General features: G+C 47.6%; 9 protein-coding genes across 9 annotated transcripts; 4 read left to right on the top strand and 5 right to left on the bottom strand.

Annotated features, from left to right (window-relative positions):
* Positions 1-671: 671 nt before the first annotated feature.
* Positions 672-2607, top strand: LY89DRAFT_651065 (PLP-dependent transferase). The gene is made up of 3 exons (XM_018212129.1): positions 672-943; positions 1004-1109; positions 1157-2607. Exons 1-3 carry the CDS (start codon positions 764-766, stop codon positions 2521-2523), a joined length of 1653 nt encoding a protein of 550 aa, XP_018068332.1. The 5' UTR covers positions 672-763; the 3' UTR covers positions 2524-2607.
* A 925-nt stretch (positions 2608-3532) lies between these two features.
* On the top strand, positions 3533-4462 carry LY89DRAFT_687291 (uncharacterized protein). Its single transcript, XM_018215464.1, has one exon. It carries the CDS (start codon positions 3744-3746, stop codon positions 4266-4268), a length of 525 nt encoding a protein of 174 aa, XP_018068331.1. The 5' UTR covers positions 3533-3743; the 3' UTR covers positions 4269-4462.
* Positions 4463-4835: 373 nt separating this feature from the next.
* On the bottom strand, positions 4836-6071 carry LY89DRAFT_736977 (uncharacterized protein; the record flags this gene model as incomplete). Its single annotated transcript, XM_018220202.1, has 1 exon — positions 4836-6071. One exon carries the CDS (start codon positions 6069-6071, stop codon positions 4836-4838), a length of 1236 nt encoding a protein of 411 aa, XP_018068330.1.
* Positions 6072-6230: 159 nt separating this feature from the next.
* Positions 6231-6614, bottom strand: LY89DRAFT_736976 (uncharacterized protein; the record flags this gene model as incomplete). Its single annotated transcript, XM_018220201.1, has 1 exon — positions 6231-6614. The coding sequence occupies one exon, from the start codon at positions 6612-6614 to the stop codon at positions 6231-6233; it is 384 nt and encodes a 127-aa protein (XP_018068329.1).
* A 516-nt stretch (positions 6615-7130) lies between these two features.
* Positions 7131-8417, bottom strand: LY89DRAFT_590393 (uncharacterized protein; the record flags this gene model as incomplete). Its single annotated transcript, XM_018209590.1, has 3 exons — positions 7131-7329; positions 7380-7779; positions 7829-8417. The coding sequence occupies 3 exons, from the start codon at positions 8415-8417 to the stop codon at positions 7131-7133; spliced, it is 1188 nt and encodes a 395-aa protein (XP_018068328.1).
* A 1446-nt stretch (positions 8418-9863) lies between these two features.
* LY89DRAFT_736974 (glucose 1-dehydrogenase) lies at positions 9864-10918 on the bottom strand (the record flags this gene model as incomplete). Its single annotated transcript, XM_018220200.1, has 4 exons — positions 9864-10159; positions 10210-10568; positions 10621-10815; positions 10863-10918. 4 exons carry the CDS (start codon positions 10916-10918, stop codon positions 9864-9866), a joined length of 906 nt encoding a protein of 301 aa, XP_018068327.1.
* A 1048-nt stretch (positions 10919-11966) lies between these two features.
* Positions 11967-14978, top strand: LY89DRAFT_151448 (WSC domain-containing protein). The gene is made up of 8 exons (XM_018205397.1): positions 11967-12264; positions 12323-12438; positions 12516-12667; positions 12722-13318; positions 13475-13619; positions 13729-14098; positions 14146-14197; positions 14253-14978. Exons 1-8 carry the CDS (start codon positions 12214-12216, stop codon positions 14891-14893), a joined length of 2124 nt encoding a protein of 707 aa, XP_018068326.1. The 5' UTR covers positions 11967-12213; the 3' UTR covers positions 14894-14978.
* A 616-nt stretch (positions 14979-15594) lies between these two features.
* On the top strand, positions 15595-16551 carry LY89DRAFT_151528 (uncharacterized protein). The gene is made up of 4 exons (XM_018205398.1): positions 15595-15777; positions 15870-16006; positions 16065-16134; positions 16199-16551. Exons 2-4 carry the CDS (start codon positions 15914-15916, stop codon positions 16441-16443), a joined length of 408 nt encoding a protein of 135 aa, XP_018068325.1. The 5' UTR covers positions 15595-15777; positions 15870-15913; the 3' UTR covers positions 16444-16551.
* Positions 16552-16658: 107 nt separating this feature from the next.
* On the bottom strand, positions 16659-18169 carry LY89DRAFT_709015 (putative O-methyltransferase; the record flags this gene model as incomplete). The annotated part of the gene is made up of 5 exons (XM_018217727.1): positions 17901-18169; positions 17570-17845; positions 17467-17517; positions 16885-17411; positions 16659-16839 (listed from the first exon to the last, which is right to left on the bottom strand). Exons 1-5 carry the CDS (start codon positions 18123-18125, stop codon positions 16659-16661), a joined length of 1260 nt encoding a protein of 419 aa, XP_018068324.1. The 5' UTR covers positions 18126-18169.
* Positions 18170-19123: the final 954 nt, after the last annotated feature.

Genomic DNA, 19123 nt, shown 5'->3' with positions numbered 1-19123 from the left:
CGAGAACTTTGTGCACATCTAAGACTGTCGCATCTGTTTTCCTTCCATCTGTCGACCCAGTTGCTTTCTCGATTGCCAATCCTAGCTATATCGTCCAACTCGATGAAATAATTTGTTCTAGTCAACATGCTATTCTTGCTTCTCCCTTCGAAATGGCATTCCGGTTTGCTGGTATAGTGGACTCCAAAGTCCTTGTACGTTTACTTCAAGTGCTCGCACGTATTATCAAGTGACTATTGGAGAGCTGGAAATGGATAGCAGATAAACCAGGGCATCAGAATCCGTTGAGCTAGGCGTTGGGCTTTGAGAGACATGCAAATTATCCTTCTATGCAGTAATTGGCACGAAAATCATTCCAAAGAATCTTGATTAATTTTTCCGCATCTTCAGTATCTTGGCAAGCTACAGTTCTCGACAGTCCAAAAGGTTCCGGCGAGGTATCCAACTCAGGCTTCTGAAGTTCTGATTTCCCTCAGAACCAACAATGAACATTGAGATGAGGCTAAATATCCGATATTGCACCAAAATCTTACATGTCACAAATAAGTTAGCGTCCCGTAGCGGCGGATTCGTAGAGAAGGCAGCCAATGTAAGCTACGCCCAGCTGACGTGAGGTTGGGACTAGCCTGCAGCGGCCGCCCTGCAGCATGCATATACCATAGAAGTTGAGACGAAATAAGAACTTCCTTCCAGCCCTCTACATATCAATTTTGTTTCTTCAATTTCCCACTTTCGCTCAGAGAAAAGTGTAAGAACTGACAAGATGGTGGCAGAAATCGAGACTCCGGCTTTCGGCCCCATTCCACCATTCGCCCACCATGCAATCACGTTCCACCTCCCGAAATGGGCGCTGGCTCTCAGATTCATGGAGAAAGACATGACGATCTTACAACAACTCAAGGCAGTGTACCCTCGAATTATGCTTCATCAGGATGTGAAGGCCGTGAGTTACCCCCACTTTTCCTACTTCAAGATATATATTTACTTACGTACAACGTAACAGCTTATTGCCAAGATCGTCGAAAAGTCAGAAACGGAGAATCAGACATGTCTCCCCTTCCCATCTCAAGCAGCGGCCGACGAATGCGTTGCTTTTGCCACCTCAGAAGGTATCCGCCCTTCTTGCACTCAAAATGAATATTCACTAAACGCCTAGCTCGTGGCGAGAACAGATGCAAACCAGAGGAGATATCCATACGTCTCTTCGCAACCAAGACCATATACCTCTGGACGGTCTTCTTCCCTGCTCCTAAAGCACCAGCTGTGATTCCCTTCTGGCAAAACAGCGGAACGGGAATCTCTACCCGAGTGGCGGAGCAATGCATGAAGGAGATTTCAGATCTCAAGGAAATTTCTCTATGGTCGGGGAGTCCTACAACATCCATCAAGCAAGGACCAGCTCACGAGATCCTCCGGGACCGCATCTCCTCGCTCATGAATAGAGCCCCCGCAGGACCCCCACGAGAAACTCAGGTCAGCCCCGAAGATGTTTACCTTTTCCAGACTGGGATGTCGAGCATCTACACCGTGCATCGGTACTTGACCAAGAAATTCAACTCACGCTCTGTGCTTTTCGGTTTCGCATTCCACTCCACGCCTCACGTTTTTGAAGACTTTGGACCAGGGTCGAAGTTCTTCGGAAATGGTGATGCTGCTGACCTTGATGCACTGGAGGCCTACCTACAAGATGAAGCGAAAGAAGGAAGGAAGATCCAAGCTCTCTGGACAGAGTTCCCTTCGAATCCACTTCTTTCTGTGCCTGATCTCGGACGATTGAGGGAATTAGCCGATCAGTACGAATTTTTTCTTATTGTTGACGACACTATTGCGAGTTTCTGCAATGTAGATCTACTAGGTGTTGCGGATATGGTGGCGAGTTCATTGACGAAGAGCTTCAGTGGGTATGCGGACGTGATGGGTGCGAGTGCTGTTCTTAGTCCGACTGCCAAGCGATATGAAGAATTGAAGAAGCTGATGGCCGACAACTATCAAAACGTTGTCTATGAAGGTGACGCAGAAGTACTGGAGAAGAACAGTAGGAACTACATCGAGAGATCGAAGGTCTTGAACAATAATGCAAAAAAACTGGTTGAGTACCTGGGCAATTTGGCCAAAGATCCCAAGAGCAGTGTTGCGAAAGTCTACTATCCGAACACCAGTGAGAACTTGGATGCATACAAGAAATATATGAGACAGCCGACACAAGATTTCGAGCCTGGATATGGTTGCTTGTTCAGCGTTGAGATGGACACTGTAGAGGCAACATCAGCATTCTACGACAATCTGCACGTACATCAGGGACCACATCTTGGAGCGCACTTGACCCTCACTATACCGTATGTGAAGGCTCTGTATGGGAAGGAGTTGGACAAGGTGGGAGAATATGGCCTGAATGAGAAGCAACTACGGGTCTCAGTTGGATTGGAAGATACTGAGGCATTGATTGATGTGTTTAGGCACGCGTTGACATTTGCTGATGGCGTGAAGACCAAGAAGGAACCAGAGATGCTGGCGATGACCTGAGAATATTTGGAGTTAAGATGATAGATGTGATGAATATAGACTTCTAAACTACGATGAAGATCCCTAAATAGTATGTCTAGCTACGAACAAAACGACGACTGAAGATATTTCGATTGTTCAGCAGTGTGAGCTTGAAATTGCTCGACATCGAATATGACATCAAAGAGTGCCCAGTCTTCTTTGAGAACAGAGATTGGGCATTGAGATTGAGTGTAATGAAGCAGTCAAGCATCTAACTCGTTGAATCCACTCGGATGTCGAAGAATGTGCGGCTATTGCACTCATCCCATATTGAACCAACAAAACAATATATATCGTCAGGAACGAAATAATATCCTTCACTAGTGGTATGTCAATGAATTGTTGGACTTTCTGCAACAAACCCAACACCTCATACAAGTCTTTGAGCAGAGATCTTACGCAGCCGTTTGCCAAGATCCGTCCAGCTATCCCAGGGAACTTGACATCGATACACCAAGTCTTGCCTTTATTGGCACATAAAATGCCTGTAAAGACTGCTGGAGCAAGCGAGACTGTTGTCTTAAGAGGGTCTCCTCATTCGCCACATTTCGAGTGTCCCGATGAATTGGCAGAGACAAACATTGAACTTGTCAAGAAGATCGAGCAAAATAATTGAGTAAGCCTGATATTGGGCCAGTTTTAAGGCGGCTTTTTGGTTTTCAAGAGAAAGGAGGAAAAGCTAGTGCTACATGAGGCCGATCGCGAGGCGAGGGCTCTGGAATTGGCAAATATTAAGTTTTCACCTTAAACCCACCATGCTCTGTCGTTGACAGAAGGCACGTGAGCGACCCCACCAACGTCATAGAAGCTCTCGCGATAAATCGTCTCACATTCCAGTGCAACCTCTCTTGAACACAACACGACCACAACACGAAGAAGATATACTTTTTGCTCCTCGGTCAATATCGATTCGAATACCTGAGGACAAGGAGTAATCATGGCGTCAGAAGCTCCCCTAAACTACGAGGCATCCGCCGGAACCAGAAACCTCTCCATCTCCAGCACACTCCCCTCAGAAGTAGCCCAATGTCTCCAAAACGCACGATTCGTACATCTTCCCCCTCCCCACCAATCTGCCACTCTCTGCTAACACGCCCAAGCTCCATCTCGCAACATGCACGAACTCCTTCCCCCACGTCTCGCTCATGAACTACACCTACCTGCCCTCCTCACCCTACTCCTCCACGCCGACAATAATAATGACCACCAACCCCTCGTCGAAGAAGACCCTCAACCTCGTCTCGAATCCCCACGTCTCCCTCTTGGTCCACGATTGGGTCTCGCACCGCCCACCAACGACCAACCGTCGGGAGTCCCGGAGCGGTTCCCCGCCCCCGGAAGCCTCGCGGTCCTCGCTGGCGGCGCTGCTGTTGAACCTGAATACGAGCGCCATGAGCAGTATCAGCGCGACGATTAATGGGGAGGCGAAGTTGCTGGAGCGGGGTACGGAGGAGGAGGGGTACTATCGGGAGAGGCATTTGGATAATAATACATTTTCGGAGAATGAGCAGGGGCAGGGTCAGGGCAGTTTTTGGGATGAGAGGGAGAGGCAGGATGGGGGGAGGGGGATGTATATTGAGGGGGAGGAGGTGAGGGTTGTGGTTGTGAGGATTACGGATGGGAGGGTTAGTGATTGGAAGGGTGGAGTTCGGGATTGGAGTTTGAGTGGTTTGGAAGTGGAGAATGATGTTGGTGCTCAGGGTTTGGTCAATGGCGTATCTTAAGTCTCTAGGTTATGGCTTTAGCTACAATAATAATGCCTTGATGAGCACGCGCTGCGAGGTTGCATTAGGACCGTTCTGTCAGACGGAAAAACGAGCCTCTCGTCAAAGCCAAGCTCAGTCACGAAACGGCTACTCCGTCATTTTATCTGCGATGTTTCATCGCCAACATTTCTCTCGTCAAGTAATATGCCTGCGTGTTGTTGCTATGCTTTTCCATCCTGTTGCTCATATGATCTGGGCGAAAGTGGTGCAGGGCCTCCCAAAACACCCATCTACTGTAGGCTTTTCGAGCTCTCAATGGCTCAGAGGCCACTCACATCTGCAACACAGTAGGCACGAAAGATATTCAGCCACTAATTAGGTGGCAAGTTCCCAAAATGTTCACGAGAAATCAATTGCATTGTTTTCGGCCTCCTAAACTGCCCCTCATACACATGATCACCCAGAGGTACTCGTATCAATTCGAGACCACATCACAACTCCACGACTTGTCTTCCTGTGCTTCTATATGGCCTCTTTTGTAGTGAGGTCTGCGTACCGTGGCGAAGTACGTTAATAAAGCATTTATCAGTTACTGATATATGCCAATCTAATAAGTTCTCCAAGGAGATATGCATTGCAGTCTTGAAGTCTTGCCGAAAGCGGCCGACGCAAAGCACCTCTTGGATCGAGTGTCACATCTAAAACGTAATCATATTCGCTACTACCTCCAACACGCCGTATCGAAGCCGAGATGGATGTGTCGTTCCCCAATGAACACGACAGACGATCTTCCAGCGCTGAGAGATGATCTCCAAGTGTAGAGCGACGATCCACTTCCATGAGCTGTTGAAGTAAATCGAGAACATTCCCAAGGGTGGATTGAGAAGTTGTTGGTGATATTAATATGGTCATCTTTGGACCAGTGAACCAGCCGGTCACAACCAACAGGATCGCTATCCCCGTTTTCTTCTCCATAAAGCAGAAAGCAAAGGCACGGTCACAAGGGACTTTAATAATGGCGCTCTCAAGGTGGACTATATGAACATGACCGCGGACATCAAATTCAAGACGGTAGATGTCAAAGTCTTCGAGTAGGATGGTCATGGCCTTTAGTAAGATGTCAAAATCCATTCTCCAGGGAGTATAGCCTAACATATACCGGGGGACAGGGATTCGTTGTAGGTATATCTGTCTGAGCGCGGGATGTCCGTCATCATGTTGGTTATTTTGCATAACTGAGGATCGATTCATGAAGTCCAGACATCGATCTTGAGCTAAATACATGTTGGCGAAAACGGAGATTGGGAAAATGGACCAATCGCTGCCACCAGGGAAGTCACCCATTGGCTGTTCGTTTTTGCCGACCAGCATCAATGGACTCGCACCCGCGGTGTTGCACAGCGTGTGGAACAACGCGAAATACGCCTTGCATGGAGACCAGCGAGCATAGGGGAACTCTACCCTAAGTGCTCCATATGGTATGAGGAATAAGGACATATGCAGACCTTTGTTGGTCATCGTGTATGGCGTTGTGCGTCCGCAAGAAAAACTTTGAGATCCAGTCATGCTCCTTGAGAACTTTATATCGCCAGATGAAATGAAGTTTCTGGGAGAGGGAGCCAGTATCTCAGGTTCTATGTTGGCCCTATCCCACGTCAAGAAGGATTCGTCGTCGCATGACTTGATGATCTCGAGTTGTAGTTGTTGAAAAGCTTTCTTACCTTCTCCGTACAATAACGGTATGCTTACGTTAAAGAAACCCATAAGACAGTATGCAATATCTTCGACCCTAGTCGTTTCTCTCCGAGCGGCCCAGGACATCTTTTCCGCGATGCAGGCGTCACCGAAAGCGAACAATCTTTCGAAGCGGATTCCGGTGATATCTGATACCACATCTAGCAGGCTACTGTTCGTACCAATATCGATCTAGTCTCGATTGAAGAACACCACACTCGCGGGCGCTAGCAATTCTTGCAGTGTCTAGCCTCGTGTGAACCAGGCACTTTTCCTCAGCTGGCCAGGAATCTGATCATGCGTGGCGTCGACATCCGACAGGTAAGCATAACACTCCTGGGCATCAGAGTACCATCGATACATGGAATAGATCGCCTCCGACAACTCAGCACTGCTGCTTTTATCAATGCAGCAGGTATCGATCCAAGCATAGACCCAACCATTCTTTCGTGCCTGGGCACAGCACCCTTCGATCTTCGCATAGCCGGACATTTTAGGACCGCGGCCTTCCTGGAGGTCCTGAAATAGGACTTCCTCTTCCTCCCATCGATGAGATAAGATGACATAGTCAGGGACAGCCTTGCCAGCAAAATAGTGCAGGGTGAGTGTTTTCGTGTTAAGGAGGCGCATATTGGTATCTTGCACGTCAGTTGGACGAATATGAATATCCAAATTTTAGTACAGGTAGAGTTGTGAAGTTATGAGATGATTTCGAGAGATGAGGCTGGTAGCTGATTGCGTGGTGGAAGCTGAGGTTGAGGCAGTCGTGAGGCTGAACGTGCACGAGTCTTGATTGGCTTCTGGGGTACGGGCGTACATCATTCTCTGGGTCGAAGATCCAACGCCGAGATTAACTCCAAATTGACAGTTTGCAGGTACGACGGGATGCAGGACAGATGGCTGGACAGATATGATGGGTAAAATCTTTGTGGAAAGCGAGCCTGCCAGTACTTCTTCGGGGTACGGGTTGTTGAGAAAGCAGAAGAAATGTTGGGCTGAATTGTTCGGAAAAGCAAAGGACTGGGTGTGAATATCGACAGTAACGAGAGGTTATTTCATAGCACGCAATAGAGTAATACAATGCATACAAGGGTATTCAAAAGGTATCGTGGATCATGACTTCGTGGGCAGCATAACACTGCTTCATCAGCCCCTCGCCACAGCGTCCTTCACAAGCTGGTAACACTCCTCCGGAGTTTCAAATACGTGCCAGAGGGTCGATGGGACCCCTTCAAAAGCCTTCTGGAATCTCTTCGGTTCGTTCTTCTCAGAAATACCAATTGCTGCTATGTCCGTGACTTTGCGGATCAGGATCAGTTTGATCCACCCTGCATGTTTTCGGTATCTAGATACAGCTTAGCTCGATTGCTGCCAGGTTGAATTGAGTAGACTTACATTTCGCCATAAGCCTCGGGATCAGACTGCGTCGAATCACCCACACAAATCATCTTTCGGCGTGGTAGCCATGAATTGATTTTCGTCATGCGGTCGACTTTATAGTCTTGGGTGCCAAGAGTCAGATTTGATAGAAGACCAGACAGATTCATCCAGCTTGCGTCTCGAAGTATGATGGTTCCTGGAGGATAAAAGTTGTTTCGAAAATCCTTGAGGAAGGAGTAGAGGTTGTAGGGCGAGGCAGAGAGGTAGAAAAATGGAGAAGTTGGTTTGATCAGTCGCTGTATGAATGTGTACAGCTCCGGCATGCCAGTGATGGGCGTGGGAGTAGAGACAAACGTCGATTTGAGTATGCCAATAGGGTCGCTTGTCTGTGTGATTTTGATGGAATCGTCAATGTCTGTACACAATGTTAGCACCGGCTTACCAACTAGTGAGATGGATTTTACCAGAGATGACACCCCACCCCTCAGGTTCTGCATAAGCTGTGCTCATATTCAAAACTCCATTAGCGCCTTGTGGCACCAAAGCAGTACTCTCCACGATTTCACCATCCTTGTGTTCCGGCACGCTCCTGATATCGCTGCTGATTCCATTTCTGCCTCCTGGGCCCAACTTGAGCTTGTCTTGATCTTCAAAATCAACTGCCACCACACGACCCGGGAGAATGGTTTGCATGAAAGGCATCAGCCGTTCTTGTATGGTTGCTTCGGCGCGATCACCTTTTCCCAGACCAACCTTCTCCGCCACATTTGCAACTACTGTGCTAACCTCGACACCTGTATCCTGATCAAACACAGCGGCGACGAACTCTGCCTCCCATTTTCCAGTCTTCGCGTTGCGGTATGCCGTATTGTCGAGAAGCCAGACAGTATCTTTCCCGCTGACCTTCTCCCCCAACGGGTTCCAAGGTCCTAGGTATGAGAGTATGTCTTGAGCTTCTGTGGGTCGGTGATCGGATGCAGGACTCGATCGAATGTTTGGCAGCTTGCATTCTACCTCGTGGAACTTGCATTCCCTTCGGGTTCGATGCTCCATGAAGCTTCCTCCTGCAGTATGCGCCATACCTTTCGCAGTGTCCATCATCGCTTTTCCGTCCCGTACCAAATGCGACATGTTGTGTTATAGCAATAGGACTCGTGGAAGTTCCTTCGTGGATGAGCTCGAATGAGTCGCAATATGTTTTGTGAATGATTTCAGGTAGGGAGAGACGGATTAAAAGAAGAGAAAATTAATGAAGGGAAGAAGGAAAGTCAGCTCCAGCTCTCTTCCCCTCCCTTGGCCTTGCTTGGCTTACCTGTGAGAGAAAGTGTCGCAAGTCGGCCGTCCTTTCCCTGCCTAGTCCTGTGCCGTATATTTAAGGGGCTTTGCTGACATCTGCCAACTCAAGGCGTGTATCGCAACTCGCAAGACCAACGTCATGGTGACTTCAAGTCTCGAGTTATCATCCATTGGCAGACGAAGTCCAGTCGCTGATCACTGTGGCTTGTAGATGATGTCCAATGATCATGATCGCTGTCACTTGACGGCGGAAAAGCGGGCTACCTGCAAGCTCCAAATTGCCCCAGTGATGATCACCCGCAGGTACAAGGTTTCCCCATGGGTGCTGGATGAAACAACGGCGAGTGAAAAAGACGACGATGTTGTGTTGATATCTTCGAGTCGCATCGCGAAAGCACGAAGCAGGTTTTGTGGCAGAAGTAGGCTTTGCTTCATTGGGACTAGCGTCTGATGTACAAGCATTGACAGGCCAAGATGGAGTCCTCAGTGACATCTCATTACATTATGCAAACTGATATCCCTTTTGTTTTCAAAATTTCTGCGCCTTTCGTGGATTTTTTGTGCATCTTGTTACATCCTGCCCATTTTTCGATGTTTGCGCATCCGCACCTTTCCCGCCATTATCTTCACTTACATTCCTATTTCCCTGAAAGCGACTCCTGACAACACGCACAATACAATGAATAAGCAAAGTGAACTATTTTCCAACTTGGATATCTTCACGAGTGCCGGGGATCTTGAGCTCGATAGTCCAACGGGCACCCGAAACGCTGCAACGTGTACCATGCAGGAATACGAGTCCTTAATGCTGGACTTCTCTTGTCTTAATTGCTGTCCGACATCTGAACGTCACTGCATCTTTTGTATTACCTTGGAATCATTCTTGCAGCCCGATACAAGTTGGTGAAAGTTCGTCACCTTCGGACTTCTTTCAGACAGAGTAAGTTTTACTGCACAGTCTAGGGGCTCAAGACGTCCATGTCTAGTGCAAGCAATTTCTATGCAGGGATATTCGAGATTTTCTCGTCTTCAAGTAGATATTCTGTGCATGCAAAGCCGAGTCGTCCTACAGATATTGAGCAACGAAATGGCACTGGAATCTTCAGATGACAAGCCTTCAGTTTCGCAAAAGCAATCAATTCATATCTGGACCTTTACCTTCGAATGTCGATATCTGCCTTCCCATTACAATACAATTTTGCTTCAGACTCCCGCACTAATTGTCACGCCGGCAATCTTTCCCGCCTTAAATTCATCACAGATCTGGGCCACAGTCATGAACTCAACTCCCTCGTGGCTCTTCAAATGTGCTATCAAGCGCTCATGCATCAACTGAATATTGGAACGTCCGCTGACCTGAGGATGGCAACTGATGGTGAAGACGAAAGAATCGTACTCCCGATAGAAAAAGTCGAATTGATCCCTCCACTGGACCTCGATGTCGCGAGGATTTATGAAGCCATGAGTACCTGGATTACGGGAAGAGAAGTGCATAGGGGCTAGTTCATGTGTTATCAGTACACAGAAACATGCCAAAGACAAGACTTACGCCAGTCATCCACATTCCATGATCCCGGTATCTCAACCACATTCGTCAAAGTATGTTTCGGCATGGGAATCATCCACTCGTCGGGATCCTTCGAGTAATCTGTATGCACAGTATTTGGAGGCATATCAGAGACGTAGTATGGTTGGCAATCATGATGCATCATAGAATGATCATATTCGATCCCAAAGGCTTGCAGGATCTGCATACTCCGAGGGGAAATCTCCCAAGCTGGCGCCACCCAGCCCTTGGGATGCTTGCCGGTGAACTCTTTGTACACCTTGATCGATTTGGCCATCACTTTGCGTTCTTGATCTTCAGTCAGTCGAGATACGAATTCGTGAGTGTATCCATGAAGACCGCTAAGCTTATGTTAGCTCGTCATTTCGCAGAAAGTGGTGATCGGCAGCTCACATTTCATGTCCAGCATCCCGCACCTTGGCCATCTGGGTGGGGAAAGACAGGATCGAATGACTTGGCATGTACCATGAGGCCAAGATGTTATTGTCTTTGAACAGCTTGAGCATGCGATCTGTACCAGCATTCGCACCGAAGACCCCACGCGACACATCACTGGCATTCGCCAACTGGCCGTCTTTAGTGTTGAGCCTATCAAAGTGAGCTAAAGTCTATTCAAGATGGAATTAGTACCTCACCATCCAGCACAAGCATCGACGTCCACGCAATACGCTACCAGTACTCGTTTGACCATCTTCACTCCTGAGCCAGAGACACGTAATGCTCACAATGCTCCTCAACACTTCCAGGCTGCCTAGGTAATTATCTGCTTTTGATACTTCGAGAGTCGAGACGGACTCTTCTCTATTTCTTAATTGATTTTAATCAGTTAAGGGCTGTGTTTATTGTTGCTCCTCACTGCGAGAGTGACGTGCCGTCACTATTTTGATAGCGCCGCTCCCACTTTTGAGTTGCATCGAAACCAGATACGTTCCTCTCCAAACCCAACACCACATTTTCAATCCGCTTCCAATCCATTCATTCCCAAATTCCTAACTCCGCTCTCCGGGCTCCTGAGTCCTGCCTTCAATTTCCATAGTGGTTAGTAGCTCAAGATCTGCTCAAGACCAAATCTTGGTGCAGTGCGCCTCAACCGCTGCCCAGCCGCCCCCAGGATCTGTCGCATCGCAGATAAGCTTCCTGTCATGGGATGGATGCAGAACTAGAGGAAAATCGTCAGGAGCTAAGCAGATCTCTCGGTCCCTCGGCTCAGAGCTCACCGCCGTGTGGCTGGGATGACATGAGACGACAACGCTCTCTGGTAGAAGGCAAGATGACAGCAGTAAAATGCATCACTGATGCATCACTGATGCATCACTACTCTTCCACGGGGCCCACGGTCTCTTCGGATATCGTAGAAGTCGATGCGAAGTTGAAGTTTCAAACTATGCAGCGTTGTACACAAGAAGAAGTCAAGTCATGTTCTCAATCTCGTTGCCGTGTCAAGTTGACGGGGACCCTCAGAACAAGGTTTATCTGCACGATGGCTGTCAGTAAGCTTACCTGCCAATGGAAGCTAAGCTCAAAGTATATTTGTCGTAAATGATGCTTACTTGCATCATGCGGCGCTCGCTTCCTCGGGAAAGAGATCTACATCGTGTCAAAACGCCAAATGAAGATCCTCCAATGATGATCTACAGATACGAACATATCGCTGTCCTAGTGAAGGAAGTGGACCTGCATGCAACCCGCAGATACGAAGGCGAGTCGTGAACATGTGCAGGATCAGAAATTCGTCCCAAGTTCAAAAAACAGCTGATGTGCCAATGATTTTGTCTTCTCCTTTTCCTTCTTCTCAGCCTGTTGACACGCGAGACTTCCACCTAGAAGTCTCATTTGCGTTGATTTGGCAACGGTCGTTTTCACCATTTCTGTTTTTATATGCACTCATCGTGAGCGACATTCGTTGGAATTATCCCTCGTTAATAATCATCCAGACATTGGTTTGCTCGTGATCGTAGTCAGATCCTCTAATTGAAGCCTTTAATAATGCTACGAGACCTTGGCCTTGCCTTTGGGGCAACTTTCTTCATAGCCCAGGTAATTGAGACTCTTTATCATCTCCACCGGTCCGAGACACTCTTCTGACTTGGAATAGCTCACGGGTTGCTATGCCCTGAATATCAATCACAGAGCCGCCGCTGCTTCCTCGGCTGCACCAGCTATTCAAACAACTGGCTTGCCAACCAATTGGGAATACAAAGGATGCCTCCAGTAAGTACACACTGCTGAATGATGAAAGAGCATTATCAGGACTCCGTGATTTTATGAGACTGACGAGTTGGCAACAGAGATAACATTGCTTCCACTCAAGATGCCAATGAGCTTTTGGCGACATTCCCGTATCAAGTCGCCCTGACGAACAACACTCCCGTCGCGTGCATTGAGCGATGTCTAGAATATGGATACAATGCAGCTGGCCTAGAATATGGCTCACAGTGCTGTTAGTAAATCACTATCCCAAGTATAACACTGGCACTAACCGACTTTCAAACAGTTTGTGGAGACGTTGAAAACATCTACGTAGCATCGGCACCGAGTACAACCACAGACCCAGATGATGTCCAATACTACACCCGAAGTGCCACACCACAAATCGTCGCAGATTCTCAATGCAACTCGGTCTGCTCCGGTGACAGCGCGTACCTTTGCGGATCCGGTAATCTGTTGACCTACTACGCGAGCACCGTTCCGCTCCTGACCTGGGACTTTCCTGCCGGAACAGATGCCGGGGAGTATAGTCTGTTGATAGGTGGAGTGGTTGTACCCCTGATCACCTCACAAGTCGTGACTGGCAAAGTTACGTTTGTCGAGAAGTACGGGACTGGTGAGCCGAATGGAACGGGAGTCTATGAGCTTGATTTGACGGAGATTAACAACTTCACTGCTGCTTGGAGGACTATGAATGGACTCCAGACTGACGTGTTCTGTGCTGCTGGGCTTACTTTGCCCGACAAGGCTGGAAGGCAGCTTACTGTTGGAGGATGGGCTGGACAGTCCAACTTTGGTGTGAGGCTCTACACGCCTGATGGGTCTGCGGGAGTTAAAGGCACGAATGACTGGGACGAAGATGCTGGTGTTCTCTCCTTACAAGGTAATGTCTTATCATTTTTGCTTTTCCTCTTTGCCTTCATAGCCGCTTGTGCTTCCATATCTCTTGGCTCGTCGTCGTCTCGTGGGATATCAAAACATGAGGACGATCTCGGGCATTCACATTCAACTGAGACGTAGATTGACTAACATCTACTAGTACCACGCTGGTACCCTTCCATCATGCAGATGGCGAATGGTTCTATAATGATAATTGGAGGAGAAATTGGTGACAACGAAGCTGAGGAACCTACCCTCGAACTCCTCCCGGCGACTGGAGTGCCAGACTCAAGCACCACTAGTGGGTACGTCTGACTCCCATACTATTGTCCTTTTCCTCTGTGACAACGCAGCTTGGAGTAACAGTGAAATATCCTTGACTTTCAGAACCTTTCAACACTAACCTGGCGATAGATACTCGAACACCACCGTCTACTTAGAGTTTCTGGACCGCACCCAACCCTTCAATCTCTACCCCTTCGTCTGTGTCGTTCCTTCTGGAATCTTCATCGCCTACTACAATGAAGCGCGAATTCTGGACGAAGTTACGTTCGAAACTGTCAAAACGTTGCCGAACATGCCTGGGGCTGTGAACGACGACACTGGCGGGCGCTCATATCAACTGGAGGGTAGCATGGTGTTGTTGCCGCAGTACGCTCCATACACGGAGAACTTGGGTGTTTTGATTTGCGGTGGTTCTACATCGAACGGTGGATATCCTATTGACAATTGCATTTCTACGAGACCGGAAGATGAGGGTGCGACTTGGACCATTGAGAGAATGGTACGTGATTATTCTGAGTCTAATAAGTCCGTACTGACGCTTTACAGCCCTCACGCCGTGTGATGCCGTGCATGGCTGGTCTTCCCGACGGAACTTATGGTTCGTGTTCCCCACTTCTTTACTTCCTCTGGGCACTGCTGACTTCCAGATCTAGTCATTGTCAACGGTGGTCAACACGGATATGCTGGCTTCGGCCTCGCAGGTGTGCCAAACTACAACGCCATCCTCTACGACCCATCTAAACCAGCCAACTCTCGCATGAGCGTTATGGCAAATACCACAGTCGCGCGTCTCTACCACTCAGAAGCTATCGTTCTTCTCGACGGCCGTGTCATGATCTCTGGCTCCGATCCCACAGGTGACTACAACCAACCATCTGGAGTATGGCCCGAGGAGTACCGCGTTGAAGTGTTCTCCCCACCATACTTACTCTCTGGTCTCGCGCGCCCAGAATACACAATCGAGAACACAGATTGGGCGTATGGAGAGACAGTCACAATCACCGTGACTTCTGGCACTGCTTCTTCAATCTCAATGCTTGGATCTGTGGTCACGACTCACGGGAATGCCTTTGGCCAGAGAACAATCTTCCCTGCCTTCTCGTGTGATGGTACTACTTGCAAAATTACGGCACCTCCAAGTGCACATGTGGCTCCCCCGGGATGGTTCATGCTCTTCGTTCTAGACGGTCCGACACCGTCTGTCGGACAATTTATTCGCATTGGTGGTGACCCAGGGAAAATCGGGGATTGGCCCGCGAACATTCCGAACTTCCAACCGCTTCCTGGAGTCTAAGTCAGTTAGATAGTATTTCGGTCTGTGTCAGAGAATCACGCACTGTGATGGTGATAATGCGAGGATCTTGAATGTGGACTAATAGTCAAGTTGGCAGGGCTATTTACCAAGGTTTTGGATCAGTGGAGATAATTGGGAAGGAAGCATTCATGACTAATATTAATATCTGATGAATTATGAAAGTATTTCGCATCATTGGATGTATCTTTTTGGATATGGATCTGAGATTGGTCAAGTGAAAGTGAAACGAAGGTGCAGCAGTCAGAACTGTCGTCACGCCTCACACTGATTTATGGGCAGGACAGCAGATTACGACGCCACTTCCTTTGTCCATGGTCGTACGTTAAGGGAGGAAAGGGTGGCATGCAGCACCATCCTCTGCCCAAACCTCGAAGGCGTACATGGGTCTGTGCCTCCCTTGCCTGAAATAGATCACGAGCTGACAACTTAGACTTGGTGGTCAGTTATTGCGGATATCTATGCATGGGGTGATTGTGGTACGTTTTGTTTCTTTTTCCTGATGGTTGTTAGGAGACAACAATTTGAGACCTTTTCGCGTTGAGGGCATTGTTTTTCGGCACGGGCCGAGACACGGCTGCCTCAATGTCTCACTGCTGCTAGCCCTGCTTTTGTGGCATGACAAGAGCACTTGCAATAAATTTTATAATCTCGAGGGAGGATTACCTCAATGTCAGTTACAGTTTGACTCCTTCGTCCTCTGTTTTGTCAGTATCAAATTTAAGTTATTCGTGAGAGAGTGCTATCAATCGATAAACCATATGTTTATAATCTCCCACCAAAGGGGTTCTTCGGGTCACAGCCGGTGTTCAGATTTTGAGACATACTGATCCAATGTCTGTTGTCAAATTGAAGTCTTACACGTGGTACTCCCAGCTTGCTGCCCCCTACATCATTCCCTTCTAAATTATTTTCCATACTCCGTACCATTTTCGAGTTCCAACATCTATCATCTCAGGGACATCCTAGGGCCATTAAATCAACCGCAATTCCCTCCTCGAGATGCAATTCCACTCTTTGCTCATCGCGCTGGCGGCAGCTTCAACAATATTTGCTGTTGCGATTCCGAAATCATACACCGAACTCATGACTGAGGTAAGCAATGCCTGATCAGTCAGAACAACAACTAGACCTCTGACATTTTCTCTTGAAGGAGAGTGCCCAGCCTACTTTCAAGGAGCCCTATACACAAGAGCAAACGAGCAAAGTGTGCAAAGCTCCCCGTGCGTTTGGACACATTTCACTTTCCCTGGTAACAAGTGGAGTTTCTAACTCGAGATGTTATAGGTTCCATAACTCTGGATCCATCGAGCTGCTGCTCGGGGAAGTTCATCCCTGTCCTGGTGCAGGTGGTTTTGTGTTTCTATGCTTGTAGCCTTACTTTTCGTGATTGGGCATTGAGAGCAGTACTAGCGCGGAATTCTGATATATTGAGCATGGCAGCAGTTGTTAACGTCAAACTTACCAAGTTTCTCAAATTGGATCTCTTTATCTACTACTCACTGTCTCTTCTGAAACCTCATATTGAATAGAAGCTTCTCGCAATGATCAGCGAGTGTTGGGAACAGCTGCCACATACTTTACAGGTGTCGTTTGTGCCCACATTCTTCGTTTCCTAAATGAAGCTTTTGACCTTACGTCTATTCATCATCATATATGAGACGATTTGCTCAGATATTGGGAGTTGTCCAAGAATCCTGACTTCCATTCTGGAACTCTATGAAAAATATGAAAATATTGTTGAGAATCAATTATCCCGCACTCTAGTAGGCTCCCAGATGGCTTCAATGAAAGCAAGTCTAGACTCTTGTGGCTGTTGTATCCCCAAGAACTTGAATCTTGGGTCTGCTAGCTTGAACACATCTTCCCAATCTTGCTTCTCTCGCTCTCGCGCATTCAAGATTTGCAACATGGAAAGAACCATGGACCTGCATAGATTAGAGGATAAATAAGAACAAGCAGAGTTGACATACCTGATACTCCTTTCTGCCATTATTGGTAAGGTGTTAGGCTCTGGTAAGCATGCGTCATTGATGATGACCCTCGCTTGTGGTTTCAAAGCCGGAATTAAGCTGCGAAGTATGCGCAAAGAGTACCTGTCCGACCAATTATGGAATATCCATCTGAAGAAATACACATCAGCATTCTTGACAGGCTGTTCAGTAAAGAAATCATGAGCCATGAAGGTAACCCGATTTTCCAAGCCTGGAGGCAGTTCGGGCCTGCTTTCAATTGTACTCGCAAGATCCTGGACGATGAAATTCCAAGACGGATACTTCTTGGCGATAGCAATCATGAAATCTCCATGAGATCCTCCGCAATCCACCACAAGCCCTCCACTTATAGACGACCAAAGACTGTATTCAACAACATGCTGTGTTTCGTACCCTGCCCCTGTGGCGAAGGACGACATGCCTTCCGCGAATCGGGCAGCTCGTTGCGGGTCCTTTCTCAGCGTCTCGTAGATAGGTTCATCGGTGTCATTCGCAAGGGAAAAGCCCTAAACGATGTGTTAGTCTCAGGGTATTTTTCCCTGATATGGAGTGTATACTTACAGTGTGCGAAGGCTTTTGTGAATTTGGCCACTTTATCATGGCAGGAACTGCCTATATCCAGTCAGTACGGTCTATCTGTTGGAGAGGTAGTATCTTCCTGAACCGCAGAGGGCCACATTTCCTCAACGCAGGTGCCCACCCAAGCTTGCAATTGCCGGTTCTGCGCAAGAAGTTGTGATGCTCCTGTATGGACAACGACGCCCTTCTGGACCTCGCGGAATATACGATGTGCCATTTCATGCCTCATGATTCGACGTACATCCGGCTCATTAAGCCCGCATACCTTGGAAATTTGGAGGAACGTAGCTTCTGCGCCAACGGGAAAGGAATGTGCGATCCGAAAATGATATATATAGCGCAGACTAAGTAGTTGATTTGACTGGAAGTAACTCAAGGTTAGTAAGGAAGTCATGAGGGTCGGTATCTCAGCTTACAGAATTGCTAAGCAGAAGCTCTTTGGGGCCTTGGAGAAGTTCCTTCAACTCCGTCATGGCCTCGATAACAAGCTTCCTAGATTCCTGAAGAGCACTAGGGAGACTCAATGTTTCTGGAAGATTGATGTCGAAAGATGGCTGCTGTTGATCTTTGGAGGTGATGAACAAATCGATTAGATCGGTATGGACGGCGATGATACGGGCTAGCTCTTGGATTCTAGACATGATTGTGTAATGGCCCCGCTTTCAATTCGATAGCCAGACCTCTGTTCTTGGCTGCTGCAGTATGAAACTCACGGTGATAACGTGTGCAGCAATGGGAGTTTCTGCAGATCGTTCTGGTCTAAAAAACTGAAGCACAAGATGATATCTGTGGAAATAATTCTGGTAGGGTGATTCAAAAGACGAAAACAAAGTTGGACTTCGACTAATCCCAATTTATTTGTTGGCATCATGCAATTTACCGCATAGGTTACGTCCAACCCATGGCCTGATCTGCTGTCAACGATATGTCGCTGCCAAGTTGGATGATAAGCAACGCTTGTTGGTTGGTTCCTACCCGGGCCCTCCCGAGTTTCCTGGAAAAAACGGAGGTAGGAGTGAAGAAACCTTAAAGAGTCATTGTGTTGGCACATCCAATCCATGAAGTCGTAGTCAAGTGGCATACAGTTTTGATAAGACCTCGTCACATCCAGGTAACGCAGCTGCATGGAGTGTGGAGAGGCTGCTAACCGCATTCTTGAAGTGTTTCCGATATCGGCGTTGCTTGCCTCTCACGATTAACTTTAGACTTTCAACAAGTTTTAATCTAAAAAGGAGAGATTGTTTCACTTCGATCTCACAAGCAGCAGCTCCATCAATAATGTAGATGAATACGACTTGACACCTGAAGAAGAGCCAATGGCAGCATGTTTATCCAAATTCCTGAAAGGTCAGCGTTTTGCTCCGTGACAATTATTGCAAGTGTCTGTGATGTTTCGAAAGGGAAGAAAAACTGTATGAACAGCACCGCACACCAGCATGAGATTGTGACCTTTGCATCCTTTACAAGAGACTTCATCGATGTCTCTAACCGTCCAGAGGCTTTACTAGAGAAGAGCTTTTATCAAAGAGAGAGAAACACAGGGCACTAATTAATGCACACCATTGACAGTGAGACTCCACCAGACACTAGCTCTTGTCTTGTCAGGCAATAATTATCCCATACTTATTGTCTTATTATC

Source organism: Mollisia scopiformis (assembly GCF_001500285.1).
Source record: "Mollisia scopiformis unplaced genomic scaffold LY89scaffold_18, whole genome shotgun sequence".
NCBI lineage: Eukaryota > Fungi > Ascomycota > Leotiomycetes > Helotiales > Mollisiaceae > Mollisia > Mollisia scopiformis.
Note: the sequence above shows the minus strand (reverse complement) of the source record. Positions and strands in the feature narration are given on the sequence as shown.

Bases quoted from the DNA above. Each gene is read 5' to 3' on its own strand.
- LY89DRAFT_651065 (XM_018212129.1), top strand. From the start codon at position 764: ATGGTGGCAGAAATCGAGACTCCGGCTTTCGGCCCCATTCCACCATTC. The intron at 944-1,003 runs GTGAGTTACCCC...ACAACGTAACAG, and splicing joins TTCATCAGGATGTGAAGGCC to CTTATTGCCAAGATCGTCGA. The intron at 1,110-1,156 runs GTATCCGCCCTT...CTAAACGCCTAG, and splicing joins TGCTTTTGCCACCTCAGAAG to CTCGTGGCGAGAACAGATGC.
- LY89DRAFT_687291 (XM_018215464.1), top strand. From the start codon at position 3,744: ATGACCACCAACCCCTCGTCGAAGAAGACCCTCAACCTCGTCTCGAAT.
- LY89DRAFT_151448 (XM_018205397.1), top strand. From the start codon at position 12,214: ATGCTACGAGACCTTGGCCTTGCCTTTGGGGCAACTTTCTTCATAGCC. The intron at 13,319-13,474 runs GTAATGTCTTAT...AACATCTACTAG, and splicing joins TGGTGTTCTCTCCTTACAAG to TACCACGCTGGTACCCTTCC. The intron at 14,099-14,145 runs GTACGTGATTAT...GACGCTTTACAG, and splicing joins CTTGGACCATTGAGAGAATG to CCCTCACGCCGTGTGATGCC.
- LY89DRAFT_151528 (XM_018205398.1), top strand. From the start codon at position 15,914: ATGCAATTCCACTCTTTGCTCATCGCGCTGGCGGCAGCTTCAACAATA. The intron at 16,007-16,064 runs GTAAGCAATGCC...TTTCTCTTGAAG, and splicing joins ACACCGAACTCATGACTGAG to GAGAGTGCCCAGCCTACTTT. The intron at 16,135-16,198 runs GTGCGTTTGGAC...GAGATGTTATAG, and splicing joins CAAAGTGTGCAAAGCTCCCC to GTTCCATAACTCTGGATCCA.